General features: G+C 32.7%; 1 protein-coding gene across 7 annotated transcripts in view; it reads right to left on the reverse strand.

Moving 5' to 3' along the window:
- Positions 1-473: 473 nt before the first annotated feature.
- LOC306857563 (calcium-activated potassium channel subunit alpha-1a-like) overlaps positions 474-23,421 on the reverse strand; it is a 91,124-nt gene continuing 68,176 nt past the window's right edge. For 4 of the 7 annotated variants that reach the window (XM_079397558.1, XM_079397553.1, XM_079397555.1 and 1 more), the window contains 9 exons: positions 23,306-23,399; positions 17,640-17,763; positions 16,246-16,470; positions 15,061-15,253; positions 14,011-14,124; positions 7,397-7,527; positions 6,429-6,623; positions 5,420-5,538; positions 474-2,694 (listed from right to left, as the gene is read on the reverse strand). In XM_079397558.1, coding sequence (XP_079253684.1) covers positions 2,463-2,694; positions 5,420-5,538; positions 6,429-6,623; positions 7,397-7,527; positions 14,011-14,124; positions 15,061-15,253; positions 16,246-16,470; positions 17,640-17,763; positions 23,306-23,399 — 1,427 coding nt within the window. In that variant the 3' untranslated portion in view covers positions 474-2,462. Of the gene's footprint in view, positions 2,695-5,419; positions 5,539-6,428; positions 6,624-7,396; positions 7,528-14,010; positions 14,125-15,060; positions 15,254-16,245; positions 16,471-17,639; positions 17,764-23,305; positions 23,403-23,421 lie in introns of all 7 variants that reach the window. The other 3 variants (XM_079397557.1, XM_079397556.1, XM_079397554.1) reach the window with 1 other exon arrangement.

Raw genomic sequence — 23,421 nt, forward strand, 5'->3', positions numbered from 1 at the left:
AATAAAACACAAACTAAAATAAAAAAATATGCAAGTATTTAAAAATTATTTGTACTTGCGTTTAAATTTTTTTTATCAATTTATAAAAAATCATTAAATAATTCAAATAAAATAATCATAATTAAATAAAATAACAATTTTTTAATTTTAATGTAATTTTTTAATTTTTGTTTATATTGCAACATTAAAAATTATATATATGCAAGTATTTAGACGTGTATTTGTACTTTAGGTTTAAAAGTTATCAATTTACAGTATATAAAATGATTAAATAAAATGATTATAATTACATTAAATTATTAAAATCTAAATTTTATTTTAAAATTCTAAAAATAAAAAGTAATACAATTAAAAATATAAATGAAAAACACAAAAATGATTATTTTTTAAATAATAAAAGGAATATCAATGAAAATGAGGTCCTGAGCAAAAGCAGACACATTTTTTAAAAGCAAAGACGTTGCATCATGAATACAGAAAAAAATACTTTTATTATGTTTAAGATATCCCATACACTAGTTCATTATAATCATATAAGAAAAATCTCTTATACGTGATATTTAGAGAATCAAAACTTTGGTGTGAGCGTCTTACTATAGCAATGAACGTGAATTAAACATAAAAAGCAAACAAACGTCCTGCATGCTTCTTTACAAATACTCAAACAACTTTATTCTTGCAGCATCGCAACATTTTCATATATTACGTGAGTTATACCAACCAAACAGCACGAGTTCAGTCCAAAAGAGTTTAACAGCCTTAGAAATATGGAAAAGATTTTGAATGGAAGATACAACATTTGTCAAATGGCTCTCAAGCACAGAAACGTGGAGCGACGGCTGCAGGAAAAGGCATTAAACCAGCATGAGGAATAATGCTTCAACGTCAGAGAAGCAGCGTGTTTCCATTCACTTCATTTGACTTTGGGTTTCTGAATCACAATGAACCTGTCGCAAACCTGACCATAAACCCGGTCAGGAATCACGCGGACGTTCAGCCTTTGTTTTTCGTATATCTTGATGCGTTTGCTATGTGTTTCTGTCAAGGCTGGTGTGATTAAACTCTCATTGTGTCATCTGTCGTCTCAAGAAGGCAGTGAATGGAAAATAAAAACATTCGAAAAATACTAACATTCATGAGCACATATATATTGATGTGTAAGTCAAAATGTTTTGTGACATTGACCTGATATTAATTTTGTTCAATTAAAATATATATAGTTTTTTTTCATCATGAACATTATATTTGGTGCATTTGTTTTGTATTTTGTATAGTATTATTAATTTATTTTATGGATCTGCAACTGATTAAAATTGTACAGTTTTTTTTCTGTTGAAAAATAATCTAAATAGTTCAAAAATACATCAAAAATTGTATTTTAAAGTTTATTTTCACTGAAATCTGTGATTAGAAAATGTACTATTCTTCATTAACATTAATTTATTATTTAATATCTTTATTGACTTGTAAAATTGCAATGTATTTTTTAGTAGCTGAAAATGCAAAACATATGTTCACTTTACCCACGGTGTCCTTTATATTTGATTAATTGTATGGCATATTTTGTGTATTTCTAGTATGTATTGTTCATTTATTTTACGTTTTATAATTGATTGAATTGTGCAGATTTTTCTCTACTCCTAAAATCCATGAAATGTTTGTCTTACATCATTAAAAATTAAGTTTAAATTTTTTACTGCAATTTATATGATCAGAAAACGTAATATTTATTTACTATTTAATAACTAAAAATGCTAAATATCAATTCAAATATGTATTCATCATGTCCTTTATATTTGGTGTATTTATCAGCATATTTTTAGTATGCATTGTTCATTTATTTTATGTATCTGCAATGGATTGAACTGTACAGATTTTTCTTTATTCCTAAAATCCATAAAATGTTTTGTTTTACATTATTTGAGTTCTGAAACTGTTGCAAAAAATTCATTTCCAAAAAATCAATTTCTGTAATTAAAAAAAATTAATTGCAAAAAAAAAAGAAAAGCTTATTAATATTATTAGTTTAATATTTAAATTTAAATGTACTGACTGAATAATTGAATGTCATTTTTTATTAACTAAAGATGCAAGGCCTCAGACGTTTGGAGCCACTGTATGTGGGTAACATGAGACAGCAGCCGTGTTATATCTGCAATATCAGGATGTAGAAGCACAGAGCGTGATGCGATGATGAAGCACACGAGCTGTTGTCAAACTGTAGGATTAAAGTGCAGTTAAAGTGCAAAATGGTAAAACTGATTAACCCAACACAGTGTTACCCGTGTAAGACGTACTGATCGTGGTTTGTGGTGTAAACGCTGGCCGGTGCTTTATACAGATGCAACTTCTAGTGTGCTAAACATGATGTGCGAAGTAAACATTTGATACGTGTAAAAAAATAAAGTCCGGGATTTGCGTTTGCGATAAGAGTCCGTGACGTGACACAAGCGCACTGACGCTTACAGAGGAACGTACTTCTGTTTGTCGCGCAGGTCGCGGCTCCGGCTGCGGCCCGGCCGGGCGGATGAGGGGATGGAGTGGGCGGATGGGCTCTTCTTGCTGGGGAAGTAGGTGGAGTGAGTGGACAGGTTGCTGCGCGTCTGGCCGGCGTTGTGGTCGAATTGCATCAGGCAGAAGATCAGATCTGTAGGCACCAGCTCGAAGCCATACGGAGGATTCGTGATCACGTATCTGTCACCAGAGAAACATTTGACATCAGTGTTGAGTGTAACAAGTAATAAAAGTTACTGTAATTGAATTACTTTTCCCTTGAAAAAGTACACTGAAAATAATTATCCATTGAATTTACTAAATATTTTTAAGGTAAGTGGTTGCAATCAATTTATTTTAGCTACATTTAAGTAAATAAATTTAGTTGACTTTCAACATTTTTTTTTTTATTTAAATGTAGATAAAATAAAATGTTTGCAACCACTTACTGTACCTTAAAAAATTAGTAGCATTTTGTTTCAGTGTAAAGTAAAGGATTACTTCTTATGTAATTGAACTTAATACTGTGTATAGACTGTAGAACATTTATATACAATTCAACAGAGGATTTAACGTCAAAATTTGAAGTTTAAACTTAAAATGCATGCTTTTATATTAGTAACACTTTAGTGTCCAGTTCTCACTATTAACTAGTTGGTTATTAGCATGGATATTACTATTGGCTGTTAATTATTACTTAAAAAGCACGTATTAATGTCTTATTCTGCGAGATCTTATTCTAAATCCTTAAACCTACCCAATTCTTAAACCTAACCACTACTTTACTAAGTATTAATAAGCAATAATTAGAAGTATATTGAGGCAAAAGTCATAGTTAGTAGTTAGTTAATAGTGAGAATTGTACCCTAATCTAAAGTGTGACCAGAATCATTTATGTAGTTATCTATTTGAAAGAATTTAAAGAAGCGTTTCATGTCTATCCTCGTATCAATAACTTGTCAAGGTTGATATAGGACTTAGAAAGTAATTAGTAATAATGAAATACTTTTTGGAGAGAGTCATTTGTACAGTAATCTAATTACACTGTTGAAGATGTAACTAGTAACTAGTAATTAATTACTTTTTTAGAGTAACTTACCCAACACTGATTGACAAGTAACAAAAAATCTGCTCAAGAAAATCTCAATAACTATAGCTTTGCAAGGATGCATTAAAATGATAAAAAATTGTTCATGTTTTATTTGTTAGGGACAGATACAATAAACATAGACGAAACTGAAATAATCATGCCATGCATGTATCATAGTGCTTGTAGCTGAAGCTAATAACAACACTTGTCCCTATAGGAGGGCTTTTATAAATTACAGTTACAAAAACAACAACAAGTAATATAAGTACACTAAATGAGACTACAAGTATCAACCAAGATTTTTTAAAATTATTATATGCAATAGATTTTAAATAATCAGGGAATTAATTCCAAAAATGTACACTAAAATTTTTCCAAAATGTATTATTACATTGTTAGAAAAACCTATATGTGAGTCTGGAACACAAAACCAGTCATAATTCACTGGGGTATATTTGTAGCAATTGCCAAAAATACAGTGTATGGCTCAAAATTATACTTTTTTTTTTATGCCAAAAATCATTAGGATATTAAGTAAAGATCATGTTCCATGAAGATAATTTGTAAATTTCCTACTGTAAATATATCAAAACTTCATTTTTGATTAGTAATATGCATTGCAAGAACTTCATTTGAACAACTTTAAAGGAGATTTTCTCAATATTTAGATTTTTTTGCACCCTCAGATTCCAGATTTTCAAATAGTTGTATCTCAGACAAATATTGTCCGATCATAACAAACCATACATCAATGGAAAGATTATGTGTATAAATTGGCACTTTAGACTGGTTTTGTGGTCCAGGGTCACATATTTCAAATAAATGCTATTTTTTGAGCTAGGCATTGGCCTGATATTGATTTTGTACAATTTATACAGCAATAACTTTATATTTTCTTTTGTATTTTGTACAGTATATTTCTATGTATTGTTCATTTATTTGATGTTTTGAATGAAATTGATAGATTTTTTTCTCTCTGATAAAAAATGCATTTAAATGTTGAAGTTTCTTTTATTTTTCACTGCAATTTAAATGAACAGAAAATGTAATATTATTGATATATGATTAATTTAATATTTAGTATTTTTACTGACTTGTAATATTTGAATGTAATATTAACTAAAAATGCAAAATGTAATTTCAAACATGTACACTTTATCCATCATGTTCTTTATATTTGGTGCATTTGTTTTGTATTGTTGTGTATGTATTGTTCATTTATTTTATCTTTTGTAATTTACTGAATTATACAGATTTTTCTTTATTCCAAAAATCCATGAAATGTTGTTTTACATCATTTGAGTTGTGAATCTAAATTGTTCAATTGTCTAAATGTTATATTTGGTGCATTTGTCGACATATTTTGACTATGTATTGTTCATTCATTTTATGTATCTGCAACTTATTGAATTATACAGATTTTCCTCTATTACAAAAATGCATGAAATATTTGTTTTACATCATTTAAAAAAATTATATTTCAAATTAATGCTGCTCGTTTGAACTTTAAATATTCATCAGCACAACACTACATTGATGATAATCAGAAATGTTTCTTGAGCAGCAAATCAGTATATTAGAATGATTTCTGAAGGATCATGTGACACTGAAGACTGCAGTAATGATGCTGAAAATTCAGGTTTGATCACAGAAATAAATTACATTTTAGAACATATTCATTTAGAAAACAGCTGTTTTAGATTATAGTGATATTTCACATTTTTACTGTTTTTACTGTGTTTTTGATCAAATAAATGCAGCCTTGGTGAGCAGAAGAGACTTCTTTCAAAAACATTACAAATATTACCGACCACATAGTAAAGCTGGTTGACTCACCGTTTGGTGCACTGGCTGGGTGCTCCCAGATGTGCGTCTCTTAATCGGTAGATTCCAAAACACAACATGTTGTACGTCTTCAATGCTTTACAGAATAAATCACCATAACAGCCTCCATCCTGAAAACACAAGCATAGACATTATATGGTGATACAGATTTAAAGATATTTTGTTTTATATATTTTTTATTTTTATATTAAACATATTTTCCAAAACATGTGTCACTATGAAACTGCAACAACAAAAAAAAAAGCCATAAATCTAAACAACCTGTGTTACAAATTGAGGTTGATATTACAACAAAGAGCTTTCAGTAAGATTTTAAGTTTGTGTGCAGTACCAAATATTTCCACTAGATGAAATTTGCTTCCCATTTATTTCCAATGTGGTAATGACTGCGAGGAGCACAAGTGTGACACTTTTTTTTTGTTTAACCAAGTTCCGTACCATTCAGAAGAAGTAAAACAACCAAACAAAAAAAAACAAAAAAAAAACTAAGTGTAATTTTTTTCAGTCAAAAATGGCCAAAGAGCACTAGAGGATTAATGGTGGGTTAAGGTTTTGCCACTTGCTATGAGAACACAAAAAAAAAGAAAAAGAAAAAAAAAGAAACCAAATTTCATCTAGTGGAAATGTTTGGTACTGCACCCAAACAAACAAAAACGTCTTCTTTAAAAAAAAAAAAACTCAAACTTAAGTATGTGCTATCATAGATTTATGAGTTGGAGTTGGAACTAAGCTACGAGTCTGAACCAAGTCAGAAATTTCATTTTCAGGTCTATGCTCAAAAAGTGGTTAATAGTATAATAAATGGATCATAACTATTCCATAAATATAATTTAGTACCATAAATTCCTCTAAATATACAAAATGTTAAATAAATAAAAAACTATCTAAATAACATCTTGTACGTTTCACTGAAAAAAAAGTGTCATATTTGACTGTCACACGAGCAGCACCTGAGGGTTAAACATGAAGCAAATAAAGAAGTAGGAGAGGTCAGTCTCACCCCCAGATCAGCGAAGGGCCCGTCGTAAAGCGCCAGCTGTGCGACGCGGCAGCGGTCTCTGTTGGCCAGTGTTTGCGGTGTGCTGTATCCCCCGCGCAGCGCGTTCTCCTCCGCCAGCAGACCCTCCAGCTCCGGCGTGGCTCCGCCGGTCACCAGCGTCCGGATCAGAGTCAGAATGTTATCATTGAAGTACGTCTGAGAGACAGAAGAGAGTGAGAGAAGCGTTACTACGGAGGCTGAGAGACATCAACATGCTGCAAATAAAAAAACACATGCAAATTATGAAAACATCTTCATTATTTTGACAACACACATGCTGCAAATACTCACAACACATAATATAGAATGTAAACTGGCACAGACCACCTCAGAAATGGTTATGGAAGTGACGAACATAAAAAGTGAACACCTCTAAAAGGTGAGATTTTTGTTTATTTTAACATCCTGCTCATACAATTCCTTACAGCTTTTTTTTAAATATTATTAATATTATTAGCCTAAATAAGCTGACGAAATACACTGTAACTGTGAAAGGTTATGTAACTTACTTTTACAACTTTCCCTACAAAAACCAACCATAGCCTATGGTTTTACTATTAAAATAAATTAATTGATAATTACAGTATAGAAAAATAGAAAAACTACACAATAGAATAGAATTACTACACAAACCATAGTTTAACCATGGTATTTGTACAACTGTGGTTATACAAATGGTAATCAATATGCCAAAAGAAAAAACCCCATGGTTAATTTTCGTTTTGTTGGGGTAATTTTGTTGTGGTCTGTGCTACTTGTGCATTCCTTTATTTGTTTGTGCTGTGACTTGCGAGTATTTGCAGCACATGTGCTGTCAAACTGATGATGTTTTCTTCATTTGCAGGTGCCTTTTCTATTTGCATGTGTTTTCTTAAGTTGCCCCGGAGCGGTGCGTGAGGCCTGACGCTGCTGTGTTTGCGTTCACTTACGGCACTCATTAACGAATCCAGCACGCTGACGGCGAACGCTGTCCCACAGGCGAACGGCTGCGTGAGGTACAGCTCCGTGTCGGGATCGTCATCATCGTCTTGGTCCAGAAACTGGACGTTTGAGTCGTTCACTGCAGACACACACACACACACTGACTGTGAGGAATGTGTTTCATTAAATGAGGAGTCTTATTAAAATATTCACAGAAAATAACAGGACAACACAGGGTCAAAAATTAACTCTTTTTTTCCCAGCACCAAATGCAAGAATATGGCATGTAAATGAACTGGTGCAACTTGCCAGAGCAGCAGCTGGTAAAAAAAAAAAAAAATATATATATATATATATATATATATATATATATATATATATATATATATATATATATATATATATATATATATTAGCTAGTTCAGCAACATTTCTCATTTTCATTTAACTTGATGTACAAAAATAACTAAAACTGAAATAAAAATTAATAAAACCTATATAGACATTAAAAAATTATAGTAATAATAATGTGTAATATTTTTTTTTTTTAAAAGACAAAAAATGCACAACAAAATTACTAAAACTTTAATAAAAATAAAAATAGAAAATATAAAAAATTACTACCAATTAAAAAAGTACAAAATAAAAATACATTCAAAAATTCATAATTTGCAGAAAGGTGGACCATTTAATAACTTTTTTTTAAATTATGAAATTATTTTCATGGCAACTTACAATGCTGGTGAATTTACTAAGAAATGTGTTTGAAGTCAAATGGTAAGAACAATAAGAACAATAATATATATCTTATATATATATATATAGTCGTGGTCAGAATTATTGGCACCCTTGATAAATATGATTAAAGGAGGCTCTGAAAATACACCTGCATTGTTAATCCTTTTTATCTTTTGTTTAAAAAATAAATAAACAATCTAACCTTTCATTGAACTAAAACAATTGAAAATGGGGGAAAATATCATTATGAAATAAATGTTTTTCTCAAATACACGTTGGACACAATTATTGGCACCCCTAGAAATTCTTATGAGTAAAATATCTCTGAAGTATATTCCCATTCATATTCACAATTTTGAGCACTCCAGGGTGATTATGAACATGAAATTATCCAGCCATGGCTTCCTGTTTCACAGAAATATAAATAGGAGGGAAAACAAAGCCCAAATTCCATCACAATGAGAAAAACCAAAGAATATATGTCTGATGTGCAGCAAAAGATAATTGAGCTTCACAAATTAGTGAAGTGGCTTTAAGAAAAGAGCTAGAGCAGTGAAAATCCCCATTTCCACCATCAGGGCAATAATTAAGAATTTCCAATCAACAGAAAATGTTACAAAACTGCCTGGAAGAGGACGTGTGTCTATATCGTCCTAATGCACGGTGAGGAGGAGAGTTTGAGTGGTTAAAGACTCTTCAAGGAAGCTCATCCAAAAACAAACTCCAGCATATTCAGTTATCAGACACGACTGGAACTTCAAATGGGACTGGCTTCTATGGTCAGATGAAATAAAAAATGAGCTTTTTAGCAGCAAACACTCAAGATGGGTTTGGTGAACACAGGGATAAAAAGTAGCAATGAAATATACTGCTGTATTTTTGATGTTGTGGGCCTATATTTCTGCTGGAGGTCCTGGACATCTTCTTTAGACACATGACATCATGGATAATAAACTGGCAAATGGAGGTTTCAAAAAGTATTGAATAAAAGGGCGCCGTTAATTCTTATTATCCAATGAAAGGTTAGATTTTTTTTTTTTTTTATAAAAGATCAAAAGGATTAACAGTGCAGATTAATTGTCACAGCCTCCTTTGTTCATATTTACCAAGGGTGCCAATAATTCTGACCACGACTGTGTATATATATATATATATATATATATATATATTGTAATCTTTGTACATTTTTGATTTTGTTAGTATATATATATATATACTAACAAAATAAAAAATGTACAAAGATTACAATTTATAAAAACTAATTTATAGCATTAATAAATAAAAATTATGTAAAATGCAGTTTCATGATCAGTAAAAATCATTTATTTAAAACTATTATAATTTTTATCAATATTTGAATGTTTTTACTTTTTAGACTTTTTGTTTTAATTTTAATTTTAAACCATTGGCAAAACAAACAGCAAATTTACTACAATTAAAATTATTGATAAATCAAAAATTGCCAAAAATGCCATTTCATGGTCAGAAAAAATTATTTATGGAAGGAAGTTCATTTTGGACCCTGAGCCTTTGTGTGTCCTGTCAGAGACACGGAGTGACAGATCATTTCTGAACAGACGACAGATTCGATCAGTTTGACAGGAACCAGCAGCGTCTCGCCACACAGAAGCACACGCGATTCACAGCATGCTGCAGGAACGCTCATAAGTCATGCCAACAGTGAAAAACACCAGAGAGGAACAGAAGAACATCAGAAACCTCCACAGAGCGACAGGAACACCAGCCGTTCTTACCCAGCTCAGTTATCATTAGGATGTTGTTCCCGCTGCTCTTGTCCTGGCTCAGAGAAACCAGGGGCAGCAACTTGTCTGTTTTAGCTAGCAGCATAAAACAAGCAGTTACCAAAACCAACCGTTTAGTTGTTTTACACTTTGCAACCATAAACCTAGAAACTAGCTTCAAAATTATTTTCAGTAAATGTTATTAAAACACTCAAATGCTTTGGGGTCAGTAGGATTTTTACAATAAGGTTCCATTTGTTAACATTAGTAAACTACATTAGCTAAAATATCAGAAAAATATTCTAAAGCATTTATTCATCTTCGTTAATGTTTATTTCAACATTTACTAATAATAATAATTAAAATCAAAGGTATTTGTTGGCCTGAGCTAACATGAACTAACAATGAACAGCTGTATTTTTATTAATTCATGTCAGGGTTATTATAGTTAACTAAAGCTGAAAACATAACATTTTATTTCAATTTTATTTTATAAAATAAAATAAAATCAAACCTCAAATTTATTTCTGCTAGTTGCCAAGGCAATAGTTCTCATTGTTTTAAATAAATTTGGTTTAATTATTATTAATATTTAAATATATTTGTATATGTAATATTTAAATTGTTAAATAAAAATGTATAAAGACTATATAGACATATTAAAAAACTAATACAAATTTAAAAACAAAAAAATTACAAAACAAAATTTTTTTAAATGAAAACAAAAGTCTAAAAATAAAAACATTCAAATATTGATAAAAAAAAACTATAGTAAATAAAGTAAATAAAGTATAAAAAATATAGTAAATAAAGTAACTAAAATAACACTGACTAACATTAACAAAAATTAATAAATACTGTAAAAAACAAATTGTATTGCATTAACTGACGTTAACTAATTGGACCTTACTGTAAAGTGTTCGCACATTTTTGGAAAAAATTCTCTTTTGCTCACCAGGGCTGCCTTTATTTGATCAAAATTACAGTGAAAACAGTACAATTGTGAAATATTACATTTTCAGCTGTTTTCTATGTGAATATCTGTTAAACTGTAATTTATTTCTGTGATCTGCAGCTGTATTTCCAGCATCATTACTCCAGTCTTCAGTGTCACATGATCTTCAGAAATCATAATAATATACTGATTTACTCAAGAAACATTTCTGATTATTATCAATGTTGAAAACCGCATAATGTTTTTTTGGAAACGTGACATTTTATTTTTCAGCATTTTTTTTAAATGATTTGAAAGTTCAAAAGAACAGCATTTATTTGAAATAGAAACCTCTTTAATATTATAAATGTTGACTCGTGCTGGCAAAATGAGTGTGAATGCGCACAGGCTAATTTTAAACTACGGCAAAAAAAACAAAACAAAAAACCCCCGAAAATTACGATATTGGTCGAATTTGAGATTTTCACAAACGTTTGTTCATTAAGCCCTCATCTAGTGATCCCAATGCTCTAAATAGCAATTAAACATCTAAAAGTATCTTTGTATGTATTTGTGCATTTTCTGAGAGGAGTGTCTTTTCTCACTTTTCGCGTTGCCTCTCATCCAGATACACATATACACAGATTTACAGCAGGCAAAATATATTGAAGCATTCACGCAAACATAATCTGTTATATCTTAAGTGAACGTTTGAGGAAAAACATCAGAAGTGTAACATTATATTAGATCCGTGCATTACTGTCTTCATTTATACAGGCCATCTGTCTCATCACAGTTTTTCTCGATTGCTAAAACACTATAACCAGGCTTTTAAACTAAAATTGTAAAACCATAATGCCGTTTTTCAAAAAGCACACCCATTTTGCTGAACTATAAACACTATTCCCTGCTTTAACATACGAGTCAGATTTGGTGAACTGTTCCTGCTAAACTCTACACAAATCCTACATTTCTCAGCGCTTACACCATGTGATCATTTAGAAAGCACTAGCATTCAATATTGTTCACTCAAGTCTGCACAGTTTGAGCTCAGTTAGCACACAGTTACCCAAGCTGAAACACTAGGAGTCTAAATGTATCACACACCAATCAGAGCCTTCGATGGATAGATAAAAGGGCCAAAGTCAGCTTACAGTGTTTCTCAGTTGCTTTGGTGCATTTCTCAGATCAGAAATGAAATTCTCAAAACTACTTGTTCAGCCTCCACATCATCGAGTCACTTGTGCACATCATAAAAACAGTGTCTCATTCTTTTGAACAAGTTGCGATTGCTTTGGTACATTCATGCAACTGATTATGTACATTTGTCTGCAGTTTCCTACATTATCAGTTACTATTATCATGTTGCTCAAGATGTATTATATAGTTCTCTGTGCTATAGTCTTACCTCTCAAAACATATAGTCATTAGTTCATCGTATAAATCATTACGGTAAATGCAAAATGGTTGATCTAGTTGTCATAAACTGTCAAGCATATTTTCTACACATCTCTATTAGACTTTTTATAAACTTGCCATAAATTGTTCAAGTGAATCTTGACTCTCACTAATGAAGAGAATATAGATCAACCAATGAGAAATAGCTCAAAGGTGCATCTCAGTTCTTTTTCAATCAATATCCCACATACAGTAATGTGTAAATTTGTACTTTTGAAAGGATACATGACATACATAAGAAGTGCAGCCTTCTGCATTTCAGTACAGTAACTGGCATCCAAACTGTTACCATAGTTTACATCAGGTAATACTAACAGAGAGCACTGTTATATTGACAACATGACTAAGCATTTAGCCTATCTTGTTTGTGAACAATGACACAAGGACATCAGGCAAGCGAGAGGATTTTACCCCCGCTGCCAGGCCAGGGCCAGTATAGCCCGTGATGCTGAAGAGGTTCTCCTGTCCCAGACCAAAGCAAGGATACTGGGACAGAATAATTATGTTTGTTGTTTGCTGTATTGTACTGTACTCTACACTACATTAAATTGAGGAATAAAACATTTGGGGAGAACCACAAGCAACACTTATTACCAGTTTTTGTAGAATTGTTTTGAATTGATCTCATCAGTGTGTAAAACTGTTCTGTAGTGTGTGTTTTTGACGGTTTGTGTGTCGTGTCTGAGAGCAAAGTTTGGTTTTTCAGCAAGATTGAGTTGTTTTGAGAGGAGAGCTTCATTTTGACCTGAATATATGAAGTTTGAGTTAGAAGTTATGGATTCATGTTTACTGTTTTGAGAATACGAGGCATAGTTTCAAGAAATGTGTTTCAGAAATAGAGAAAAACTGTAATGTTAATCAAACAAATAAAAGAAAGAGAGAATCACTGGCTGCTCTTGATTGAACTGCTTGTGTAGTTTTAATAATCAATTTATTTTTAATGAACACACTTAAGTGATTTTTACATTTGACTATTTGTTTTTCTGACTTGAAATCTTCTGTTTAGATGTAAATGAAAAAGTAGGTAATACACTTGTTTCTTGTACTCTATCGACTCATTTTTCAAAGATTTACACCAAGTGAAAATAGCAGTATTTTTTTTAACCATACGCTATTTACCCTTAGGTGCAAATAGCTATAGATTCTATTTACACTGTTAAAATAGCAAGATTTTCTGCTATTTATACTACTAATTGCAAATAGTGGCAATTATCTGCATCTCAGTATGGTAGTACTGGTAGTATAATAACGTATTGAGTGTAAATTATAGTTTTAATTCAAATTATTAAATGGATGCCACCTTATTGGGACAATAAAGCCCTCCTACATCTACCCTAACCCTATACTTTTATTTTCAACTTTTTGACTATTTCCTTAATTTTTATTGAAAATAAATGTCTTTCTGATATGATATGAGATTTGAAAAGGGTGAATAAAAGTTAGGCAAAAGGCGGGCTCGACCTCAGGTCGATCGTGTCAAAAAGCATACGTCTTGCCATCTACACCACTGAAACTGACGCTTAATGAGTGCCTTTTTTTAGTTTTGACTACCCCAATCACACGTTGGTGGGCGGAGTTAGTGTAAATAGCCGTTTCCAACAAAAAAAAGACCTCATTTTTGAAAATTTGCTCATTGTGACTCATTTTGCCAGCACAGATCACAAATGTCTTTACTGTCCCTTTTGTTCAATTCAATGCATCCTTGATGAATAATTGTATTAGTTTGGGCTTAAATGTGAGCGATCCTCACCGAGCTCTGTGATGATGGGAATGTTTGCTCCGGTGGTTATGGACGCCTGTCGCACCAATCCGTGTACGGGACTGTTCTCCGGAGACGAGCGATCCATGCCAGGAGGAGTGAAACCTGGAGCAGAGCACAAAAACACATTAATACAGTGCCATGTTAAATCAAACTAATTTCCGAAACTTCCCCAGCTCAAATTTTTGATTTTGTTAATATTTTTCTTAAAGAAATACAAACATAAATAGTGATGAAAGCCAAAATATGAAATGTCATGGATGCATATTTAAGGAGTAATCCACTATTTTATAAAGGGGCATCAAAATGACATTTTTACCTGAGATTCGGACCCAATTTCAGAGGTGCAAAAATGACTTCAGAAAGATGGTAGCATAATTATGTTATTTTTACACAGAGCACTATTAGTAAAAGCTGTTGACTTAAGCAATCTTTGTTGCATTATCTGCCAATGGTGACCATTCAAAAATGGGAAAAAAGCACATTTCAAGTTTTGTCTCTGAGGTTTGCATGCTTGTAGCTCACGAGGCATTAAATATAATTAAAGATGAATTGAGTATAAAGATTAACATCCTTTTAGATTAAAATGAAGATGACGATGAAGATGAAAAAATGAAGAGGACGATCTAAAATCAATCAGGATATTAAAGTATCATTAATGCTTTTTGAGTTACAGTCCTGCAAACTTCAGGGAAAAAACACTAGAAGTGTCTTTTCCCCATTTTTGAATGGTCACTACTATTGGCATACTATGCAACAAAGATGGATACAGTCAACAGATTTTACTACTAGGCCTACCAATCTCTGTTTAATCATAAAATGATCATATACAGCCAACTTTATAAAGTAATTTTTACCGTCCTGTAATTTGGCTCCAAATCATAGGTGAAAATCTCCTTTTGAACCTCCTCTACAAAATAGTGCATTACTCATTAAATATTCACCCGTGATGCTTAATATTTGGGCTTTCTTCTGCATTTATGTATTGCTTAAAATGTTAACAAAAATCTGAGCCGGGGACGGTTCCGGTCCCATCTTTACCTTGAGAGTTGGCCTGCAAGAGTCCAATACTGTCATCAAACAGCATGGACTTGATGTTGAGAGACGCCAGAATACACTCCTTATCCTGCAGTGAGGCGTCGTCGATGTTGTTCTGATTGGCCGACAGGATGACGCACATGTCACACAAGTTGATGTTGACGGCTCTCAGATCGGCCCGACTCAGTGGAGTTCCCTAAACAGGAGACACACGTCACAAACGTGACACTGAAAAGCCACACTGTAAAAAAATGACAGGAAAAGTACTGGCAGCTCATTACACAAGACATTATCCATTCATTTTACAGACATTTCTGGTAACTCTAATACACAGTGCAATGAATTGTAAAATTCTAAATACTGGTAAAACACCTGTAAAAAATAAATACACTAAAAAAATAAAGGTGCTTCACGATGCCACAGAAGAACCTTTTGAAGCACCTTTATTTTTAAGGGGAGACACTGCTGGTTTTTTAATGCACCTGTCAAGTTTGAGATTTTGGGCTTTTCATAATGCATTTTTTCAGACTAGTGGAAAGAAAACATCCTGACACTGTTAAGTGTTTCTTTTATAGCACTTTATCTAATTGTGTTAACAGATTTCAATTATAATACATATTTTTAAAGGCCGTTTTCTCAAAATGAGCTTTTTCTCCAACACTGAGCCATAAATCTCCACTTCAGTAACACTTACACACATCAAACATTTTTATCCCTGTTTATATCCTGAAGGTTTTTACAGAGGGATTTGTTAATATATAATTTGCTTGATTATAAAATTTTAATCCCCCCAAAATTGTAAAAATAGTGTTTTCTGTCTGTTCTTAGCATTAAGACTTTTGACTCTAATATGGCAAAAAAATTATTTTGAAACTGATATCATCTAGTGTTTCGATTTTTGTACTAGAAATATATGCAAATTAGCACATATTTCATTAAATGATGACTCATTTGCATATCTAAACCTAACATTTTAGTAAACGTGTAATACAAAAAATGTTTGCAATTATCAGTGTAATCAATCAGCTGGGTAAGTAAGGCGATAACTATTAGTTATTTTTCCTTATTCACCTGCAGTGTCTTGCTTTATTGTATGGTAAAATTCCTTCAAATTATACAGTATATTGTGCCCTATTTTTACAGATTTTTAGAGTGCATCCCGGGTGCATGAGACTGCCGTCCGCTCACAGGTAAGATGGAGACTTTGGGGAAGTTGTGTAGCGTCTCCCACTCTCTCTTCAGATACTCCAGAGAGCCCACGAACACGATGGGCTTCAGCTCGTGATAGTGGAAGTTACTGGCTCTCAGAGGCATCACCAGGTTACGCAGACCGATCAGAGCCGACTTCACATCGCCGAATACACAAACCACCACGTGACCGCTCAAAACCGTCATCGCCGCCTCGCTGCGAGTCTGAGAGAGAAACACAGACCAATCAATCAATGACTGACCTTTACTGACCCTCAAACTAGTCACAAACTATATAGAAGCTTATATAGAATTTGAAATTGTATGTAATTTATAAATTGACAAATTCAATGCAATTCGACCAATTTATATAGAAATATTAATTTATATTATACAAGTTGAAGTACTAAAATTACTAAAACTGAAAATAACCTAACAAAAACTGAAAAATAAAATAAAAACTAACTATACATTTTGTTTTATTTAAAAAAAGTTGACAAAAACACAACAAAATGACTAAAACTACTTTCAGTTATACTAAGTAAATGTTTCAGTTAGTTGCGAGGCAATATTTCACATTTTCGTTTTGATTAAGTTGAAGAATGAAAATAACTGATCTAAAAAGGATCAAATTAAATAGATATATGAAAAACTGACAAAAACACACAACAAAATTACAACAACTACTTTCGGTTATACTTTAAATAAATATTCCAGTTGTCAAATTAATATTTGGAGTACTACAAAGACTAAAACTACAACTAAAAATAATGAAACTAAAACTGAAATAAAAAAAATTAAAACTATATAACCATTTTAAAGTAATAAAACTGACAAAACTACTTTTATTTGAAAGTCTAACTGAATATATAGTATATTTTAGTTAATTGCCAAGGCAACATTTTACATTTTTGTTTAAGTTGAAGTAAAATGAGTAAAAATATTGAAACTAAAACAGATATTTTAAACAACAAACTAAATAAATATTTTTAAAAAGTAATAATATGCAAAAAGATGCAACAAAATCACTAAAACTACTTTCCGTTATACTTTCAGTTAGTTGAAAAGGCAACATTTTTTATATTTGTTTGGTTTAAGTACTAAAATTACTAAAACTAAATTTAAAACTGAAATAAGAATTAAAAATAAAATTTAAATAATAATAATAAAACTGACAAAAACACACAACAAAAACTAAATAAATTATAAAAATAAATAAACATTACAAATTTACCAAAATTAAAACTAAAAATGGAAATTGCATTTAATGAAATGAAAACTAATTCAAAATTATAATAACTACTGTCTTGTAAAATATGATAACATCTCAGTTCTTCCGTTCTAAAGTGTAATTTCCCTCAGTTCTGTTGTGTAACGCACTGAACGTCTCTTACCAGCATGACCTTCTCTATGTCTTTTGATGGACACCAGTGAAACATTCCTGTCGAATCATATTTCTTTATGTTCTCATCCATTGTTTCCATTTGATCGTGTCCAGGGACCAACAACGGGTCGTGCCTGAAATCAACAAACCACAAAAACATGGACAAACTTGAGCGGCCAAATTCATGTTTCACTTCCAACAACAGCGAGATCGATGACTTTATAAGCCAGCCGAATGAATTGGATGCTGGGAAGCAGGGCTGCTGTTACAGGACGTGATTGAGAGCAGGAGCTCAGGGTCTCAGGGACGTTTGATTGGCCCATTAGAGGGGTGAAGGTTTCAGCATTCTGTCAGAGAGCGTTTCCATCCGTCAGCCGCAGCTGCTGTTATGACTTTATTTTCAATCATTAGGCCATTAGAGCTGCAGAGGCTCTCTTCACTTCCTCCAGCTCTCCGTCCATCAAATTTAATGCACAGAATGACAGCAAAACCACACGGTCAGCGCCGTACCGCACCGCGCCAGACGCCCGCTGCTAGAGAAAATGCCAGATACACACTACTGTATCACATTACATCACTGACACACCTGGGCATTAAAGGGTTAATCTCAAAAGATCTGTAAAAAGCATGACTAAAATACCCTAAAATAAAATAAAATAAACATTTAAAACTATACTTCGCATAAAGAAATTGAAGATTGTTTTTTGGGACCACGTTTTAGGACAACTGTTTGTATTATAACATTATTTTAATGACAATTTACCACCCAAATACTCATTCAGATGACCTTTCCAATTACAGTTATATCACAATGAATTTATATAAATTTATTATATGCAAAATTATAATTTTATATTTATAAAGAATACATTTATAGTATTATATAACATAACTAAATAAATAACAATTATTTGTGATGTGTATTAATAGGTTAAATCTCAAAGAACAAGTCATATTTCACCCCAAGATAAAATTAAAAATGACATAAAAAAACAACAAAAAAACAACATATTTTTCATACAGAAAATGAAGATTATTTTAGGACTACTCTTTTTTTTGTTGTTGCATTATTACATTATTTACATGACAATTTACCCCCAAACACTAATTTACAATAGTTACCCAATTACAATTATACTATAATGTGTGTGTGTGTGTGTGTGTGTGTGTGTGTGTGTGTGTATACATCTACATAACAACAGAACAATGTTAATGGTTCTAAAAAAAATGTAATCTTCTTTAAATAATTCCCATATTTCTGATTTGCGAGTGAAATGTGAGCAGGACATGTTTTGGTGAGATTCAGTCTCAGACGCTCCGGATGAATGTGATCTGCTGTCTGTAGGTGAGGTTTATCAGACGGGACACTGACAGCACATTCACGAGGACTCAATCTCTCTCACTGAATCTATACGGTTAGTGTTTCAGCACACAGCCGCTCGCGCTCTATTCGATCCTCTCAGGGGCTTGATCTGTCAGCGCTGAACACATTCATACTGTCCTCGCCAGCACTAATCAATAACTGACCCATCGGCTCATAGCGCTCAGGAGAGACTGAGTGTGTCTCATTCGGGTCCTGTAGCTGCATATGGATCAGACCTGACACAAACACACTGACACACACAAACACACAGCTGAAAGTTAACACATCATCTGCGATTATCATGGAAAACACTGATTATGTAAACTGTGTAATTATCCTGGAATGATGTTTAAACAAAGCAAATTTATCAAGACCAAATTAAGTTTTTTTTTTTGTTTTTAGATCAGTGAGATTTATCAGTGTAACTTATATATATTTTGGAATTTTATGTCATGATTTTGTTGCTACAATACCTATAGACTATATATTGGGTGGGGGGGGGGGGATAAACAATTATATATATATCTGCAAATAAAGCAAACAAAATGGATAATGTATAAATCTGTAATCAATTTACAAAAAGTAAAAATTATAATGATAGTAAAAATCATAATAATTATAATTAAAATAAAATAATTTTATTAAAATATTGCAAAATATTATGGTAAATAATTATTATAAAATAATTATAATTATACACACGCTCACATTTACTGTATTGTAAATATGCAAATAAAAAAAATGAAAATAATAATAAAGCAAACAAAACTGATGTACAATGTATAGTGATAATATAACTAGAATATTGGCCAACATATATTATACAGTATATTGCAACATTTATTTATTTTATTTATTTTTTGATTTAGATATAATAATCAGATATTGATCATATTGGCTTCAATTGATCAATTTACTGCAGATATCTAAATATATATCTGCAGTAAATGGATCAATTGAACCCAATAAGATCAATATCCAATTATTATATCTAAATAAAAAATTTTTGAAAAAAATAAATGAATAAAATAAGCAAATAAAATGAAAGCTAATAAAATTAATAATGTTTTGTGATAATATAACTAGGAAATTGGCCTCAGATTGAGTAGATAATTTTGAATATAATTTTGTGAGTGCAATTTTGTACAGAATGTTATGGATACAATATATATATATATTGTAAATTGCAGCAAAAGAAAATATTAGATGAGAGAGCATTTTGTTTCTTTTGAAAGTGTGTAATATACACAAAAGCCCAGGGCTGAGAGCGAACCCTGTGGTTCTCCAGGCTGTGAGGAGCATCGGTGTTCCCTCACAGATCCTGACACTAACATGCTTTCTAAAGAGCCTGATTCAGTCTGCTCTTCATTATTAATTCACAGGGGTCTGCAGGCCGGCGGCGGCGACGGCGCTAACCACAGCTGATATGCTTCACCACGAGCAATAGAGCCTCAGGCTACAGCAGAACCGCGCAGACAATGAAACACCTCAAATAAAACGTCCCTAAGCACCTCACACACGCTCATCCTGCTGTTTCTGTGATACAGAGACAACACAACACACACATCACCAGCGGACAGATGCTCAAACACAGAAACAACAGCAGATTCTCAGCGCTGAGCACAGAGAGTCATTTCGTCAATAATATAGTACAAAAATCATTTTCTGTAGAAAGACTTCACTGTAATCATTAATTAAAGTACTTTAGTTCAGTCTTGCTACACTAAAAAAGCTACTAACAAATGTATTTAATGTTATTTAAACATGTTTAAATACTGTAGTATTCAAACAACATCTAACTTTATTTCTGTTTAGCAGTCAGAGCAGTTTTTATCTGCTAGTATTAAACGAAACATTAAATGACACAAATGGGACACAAAATGAATCAGTGAATTTTTTTGTGATATGTTTCATTTATATAATGAGATAATATTATTCACAAATACTGCAGGACATGCTACATTATGAAGGTTAATGCTTAATGTTACATAAATATGAATATAAATCCATAATGTGTAATACAGTCAAAGTGATGATTATATAATAAATTAATATTCATTTAATAATATGTTAATATATTTATTATCTATAATCTGGTGGCATTTTCTTGAATATTGGTAGGTAAGATGGTTTTGTACCCTTCCAAATTCATTCTGCTACTGTCATCTTACATTAAGTCATCAGTAAAGTTGAGAGGGCCTGTTCCAGAGACAGCCATGCACGCCCATGCCATGACACCACCTCCGCCATGCTTTACAGATGAGGCTGTATGCTTGGGATCATTGCAGTTCCCTTTTTTTCTCCACATTTTTGCTTTCCCATCACTTAGATAAAGGTTCATCTTTGTCTCATCGGTCCATAAACACAGTTCCAAACTCTTCTGGCTCACCTTTGTGCTTTTTTGCAAACTCTACTCTTGTCTTTCTATTTCTGGTGCTGGTCAGAGGTTTGCATCTTGCTGTGTAGCATCTGTAATTCTGTGTCAAAGTCTCCTGAGGACAGTAGATTGTCAGAGCATCACCCAGCTTTCTGGAAGTTGTTGGTGATTTTACAGACACGTCTTTTAGGGTTCATTTTCACAGCTTTTATGATTTGTCTGTCATCAACTACTGTTGTTTTCTCAGCTGATCAGGTCGTTGTTGGTTGCTGGTGGTTTCCAAACTCTTGATTTCTCCATGCCCTTTGTTTTTGCTAGAGCTCTAATTGACTTCCTCTTTTCTTTTAGAATCCAAATTGCTTGCTCATCCTGGTTTGTGTGTGTCATCATCGAATGCAAGATTCAGAATACAGAAGTAATGGATATAACTGATACGAGGCATTCCCTGCTTTTAATATCTGAAGAATTAATGCAACAGGACACAGCTGATCACTTAGAAAGACCTGAGAGGCAACTGCTCCAATACTTCTGCTCACATCAGATAGAGGGATCAAACTCTAAAAGTGCTGAACTTCTTAGCTGGTGAAACATCTGTGTTGAATCACCCAATTATAAAATGTGACATTCTGTAGTTTTGTCTCATATTCATCTTTTCATCATATTTGTAAATGTCTTGACTCCACAGCCAACAGAGCAATTTTGTCTTTACTGTTCCAATACTTATGGAGGGCACTGTATATATACAGTGCCTTGCGAAAGTATTCATACTTTCATATTTTTTCACGTTTTGTTATGTTGCTGCTTAAACCGCTTTAAATTAGTTTTTTTCCTACATCAGTCTACACTCCATACACCATATTGATAAAGCAAAAACAGAATTGTCACAACTTTGTAAATTAATTACAAATAAAAAAACTGAAATAAGTACATTGCATAAGTGTTCATACCCTTAACTAAATATTTAGCTGAGTCTTTTTTTTTTTGTTTGATGCGACAAGCTTTGTTCATCAGCATTTGGCAATTATCTGCTATTCTTTTCCTCACCTCTTCACCTCTCAAGCTCTGTCAGGTTGGATGGGGGCAGACACACATTTTCAGGTTTCTCCAGAAATATTTGATTGGGTTCAAGCTCAGGCACTGGCTGGGCCACTCAAGGACAATCACAGAGTTGTGTATAAGCCACTCTTGCTGTGAGTTTAGGTCCATTGTCCTGTTGGAAGGTAAACCTTCTGCCCGTCTGAGGTTCTGAATGCTCTAGACTGGGTTTTCATTAATTCTATGTCTATATTTTTTTTATGCCTTTTTTTTTTTTTTTTTTTGCTTTACCAATACCATTATAGTGTATGGAGTGTAGATTGATGTGGAAAAAAGTCATTTAAGGCAGTTTAAGGCAGCAACATAAAACGTGAAAAAAATGAAGGGATATGAATACTTTCGCAAGGCAATGTATATATAGGCCATTTATATATACAAACACAATATATATAATATATATATACTTGTTAAAGTACTTGTTATTAATTACTGCCCATGCAATATGAATTATTCATGCCTGCTGTCCTGATAAAGCATTCAGAAGATATTATTCTCATTCCATCATTGTGCATTAATGGCTTTTATTAATTCACTAGCAGCTCTTTCATCAGTCAAAATCAATAAATGGATCAGTAATTCTGGCGGACAGGATAAGAGGCAGGTAGCGGGAGTTAAAAGCGGGCGGCGCGTCGGACGGCACTGAGCGAACGACAGCCTGAGGCGACACAGACCGACCTCAGCCTCTGATTGGCTGGAGCTGTGGGCCGTGTGACCCGTTTAGTGAGCATGAGAGAGAGGATAGAGATGCTGAATGTGAAGGGATTTCACAAAGCAATGCTAGTGAAATAATGTCACATTGCACATAGAAGTGATGTTTACAGAAAGACGGTTGTGCTCTTACCTTATTATTTTGGGCGAGCATGTGGGCGACGTTCTCATCCCTCCGTTACGCTGTTTTTTCTTGGGCGACAGAGCCGACTGCTGCTCCTCCTCCACTACTGAAACACCAGCCACAGT

This window comes from Barbus barbus (genome assembly GCF_936440315.1).
Source record: "Barbus barbus genome assembly, chromosome: 38".
NCBI lineage: Eukaryota > Metazoa > Chordata > Actinopteri > Cypriniformes > Cyprinidae > Barbus > Barbus barbus.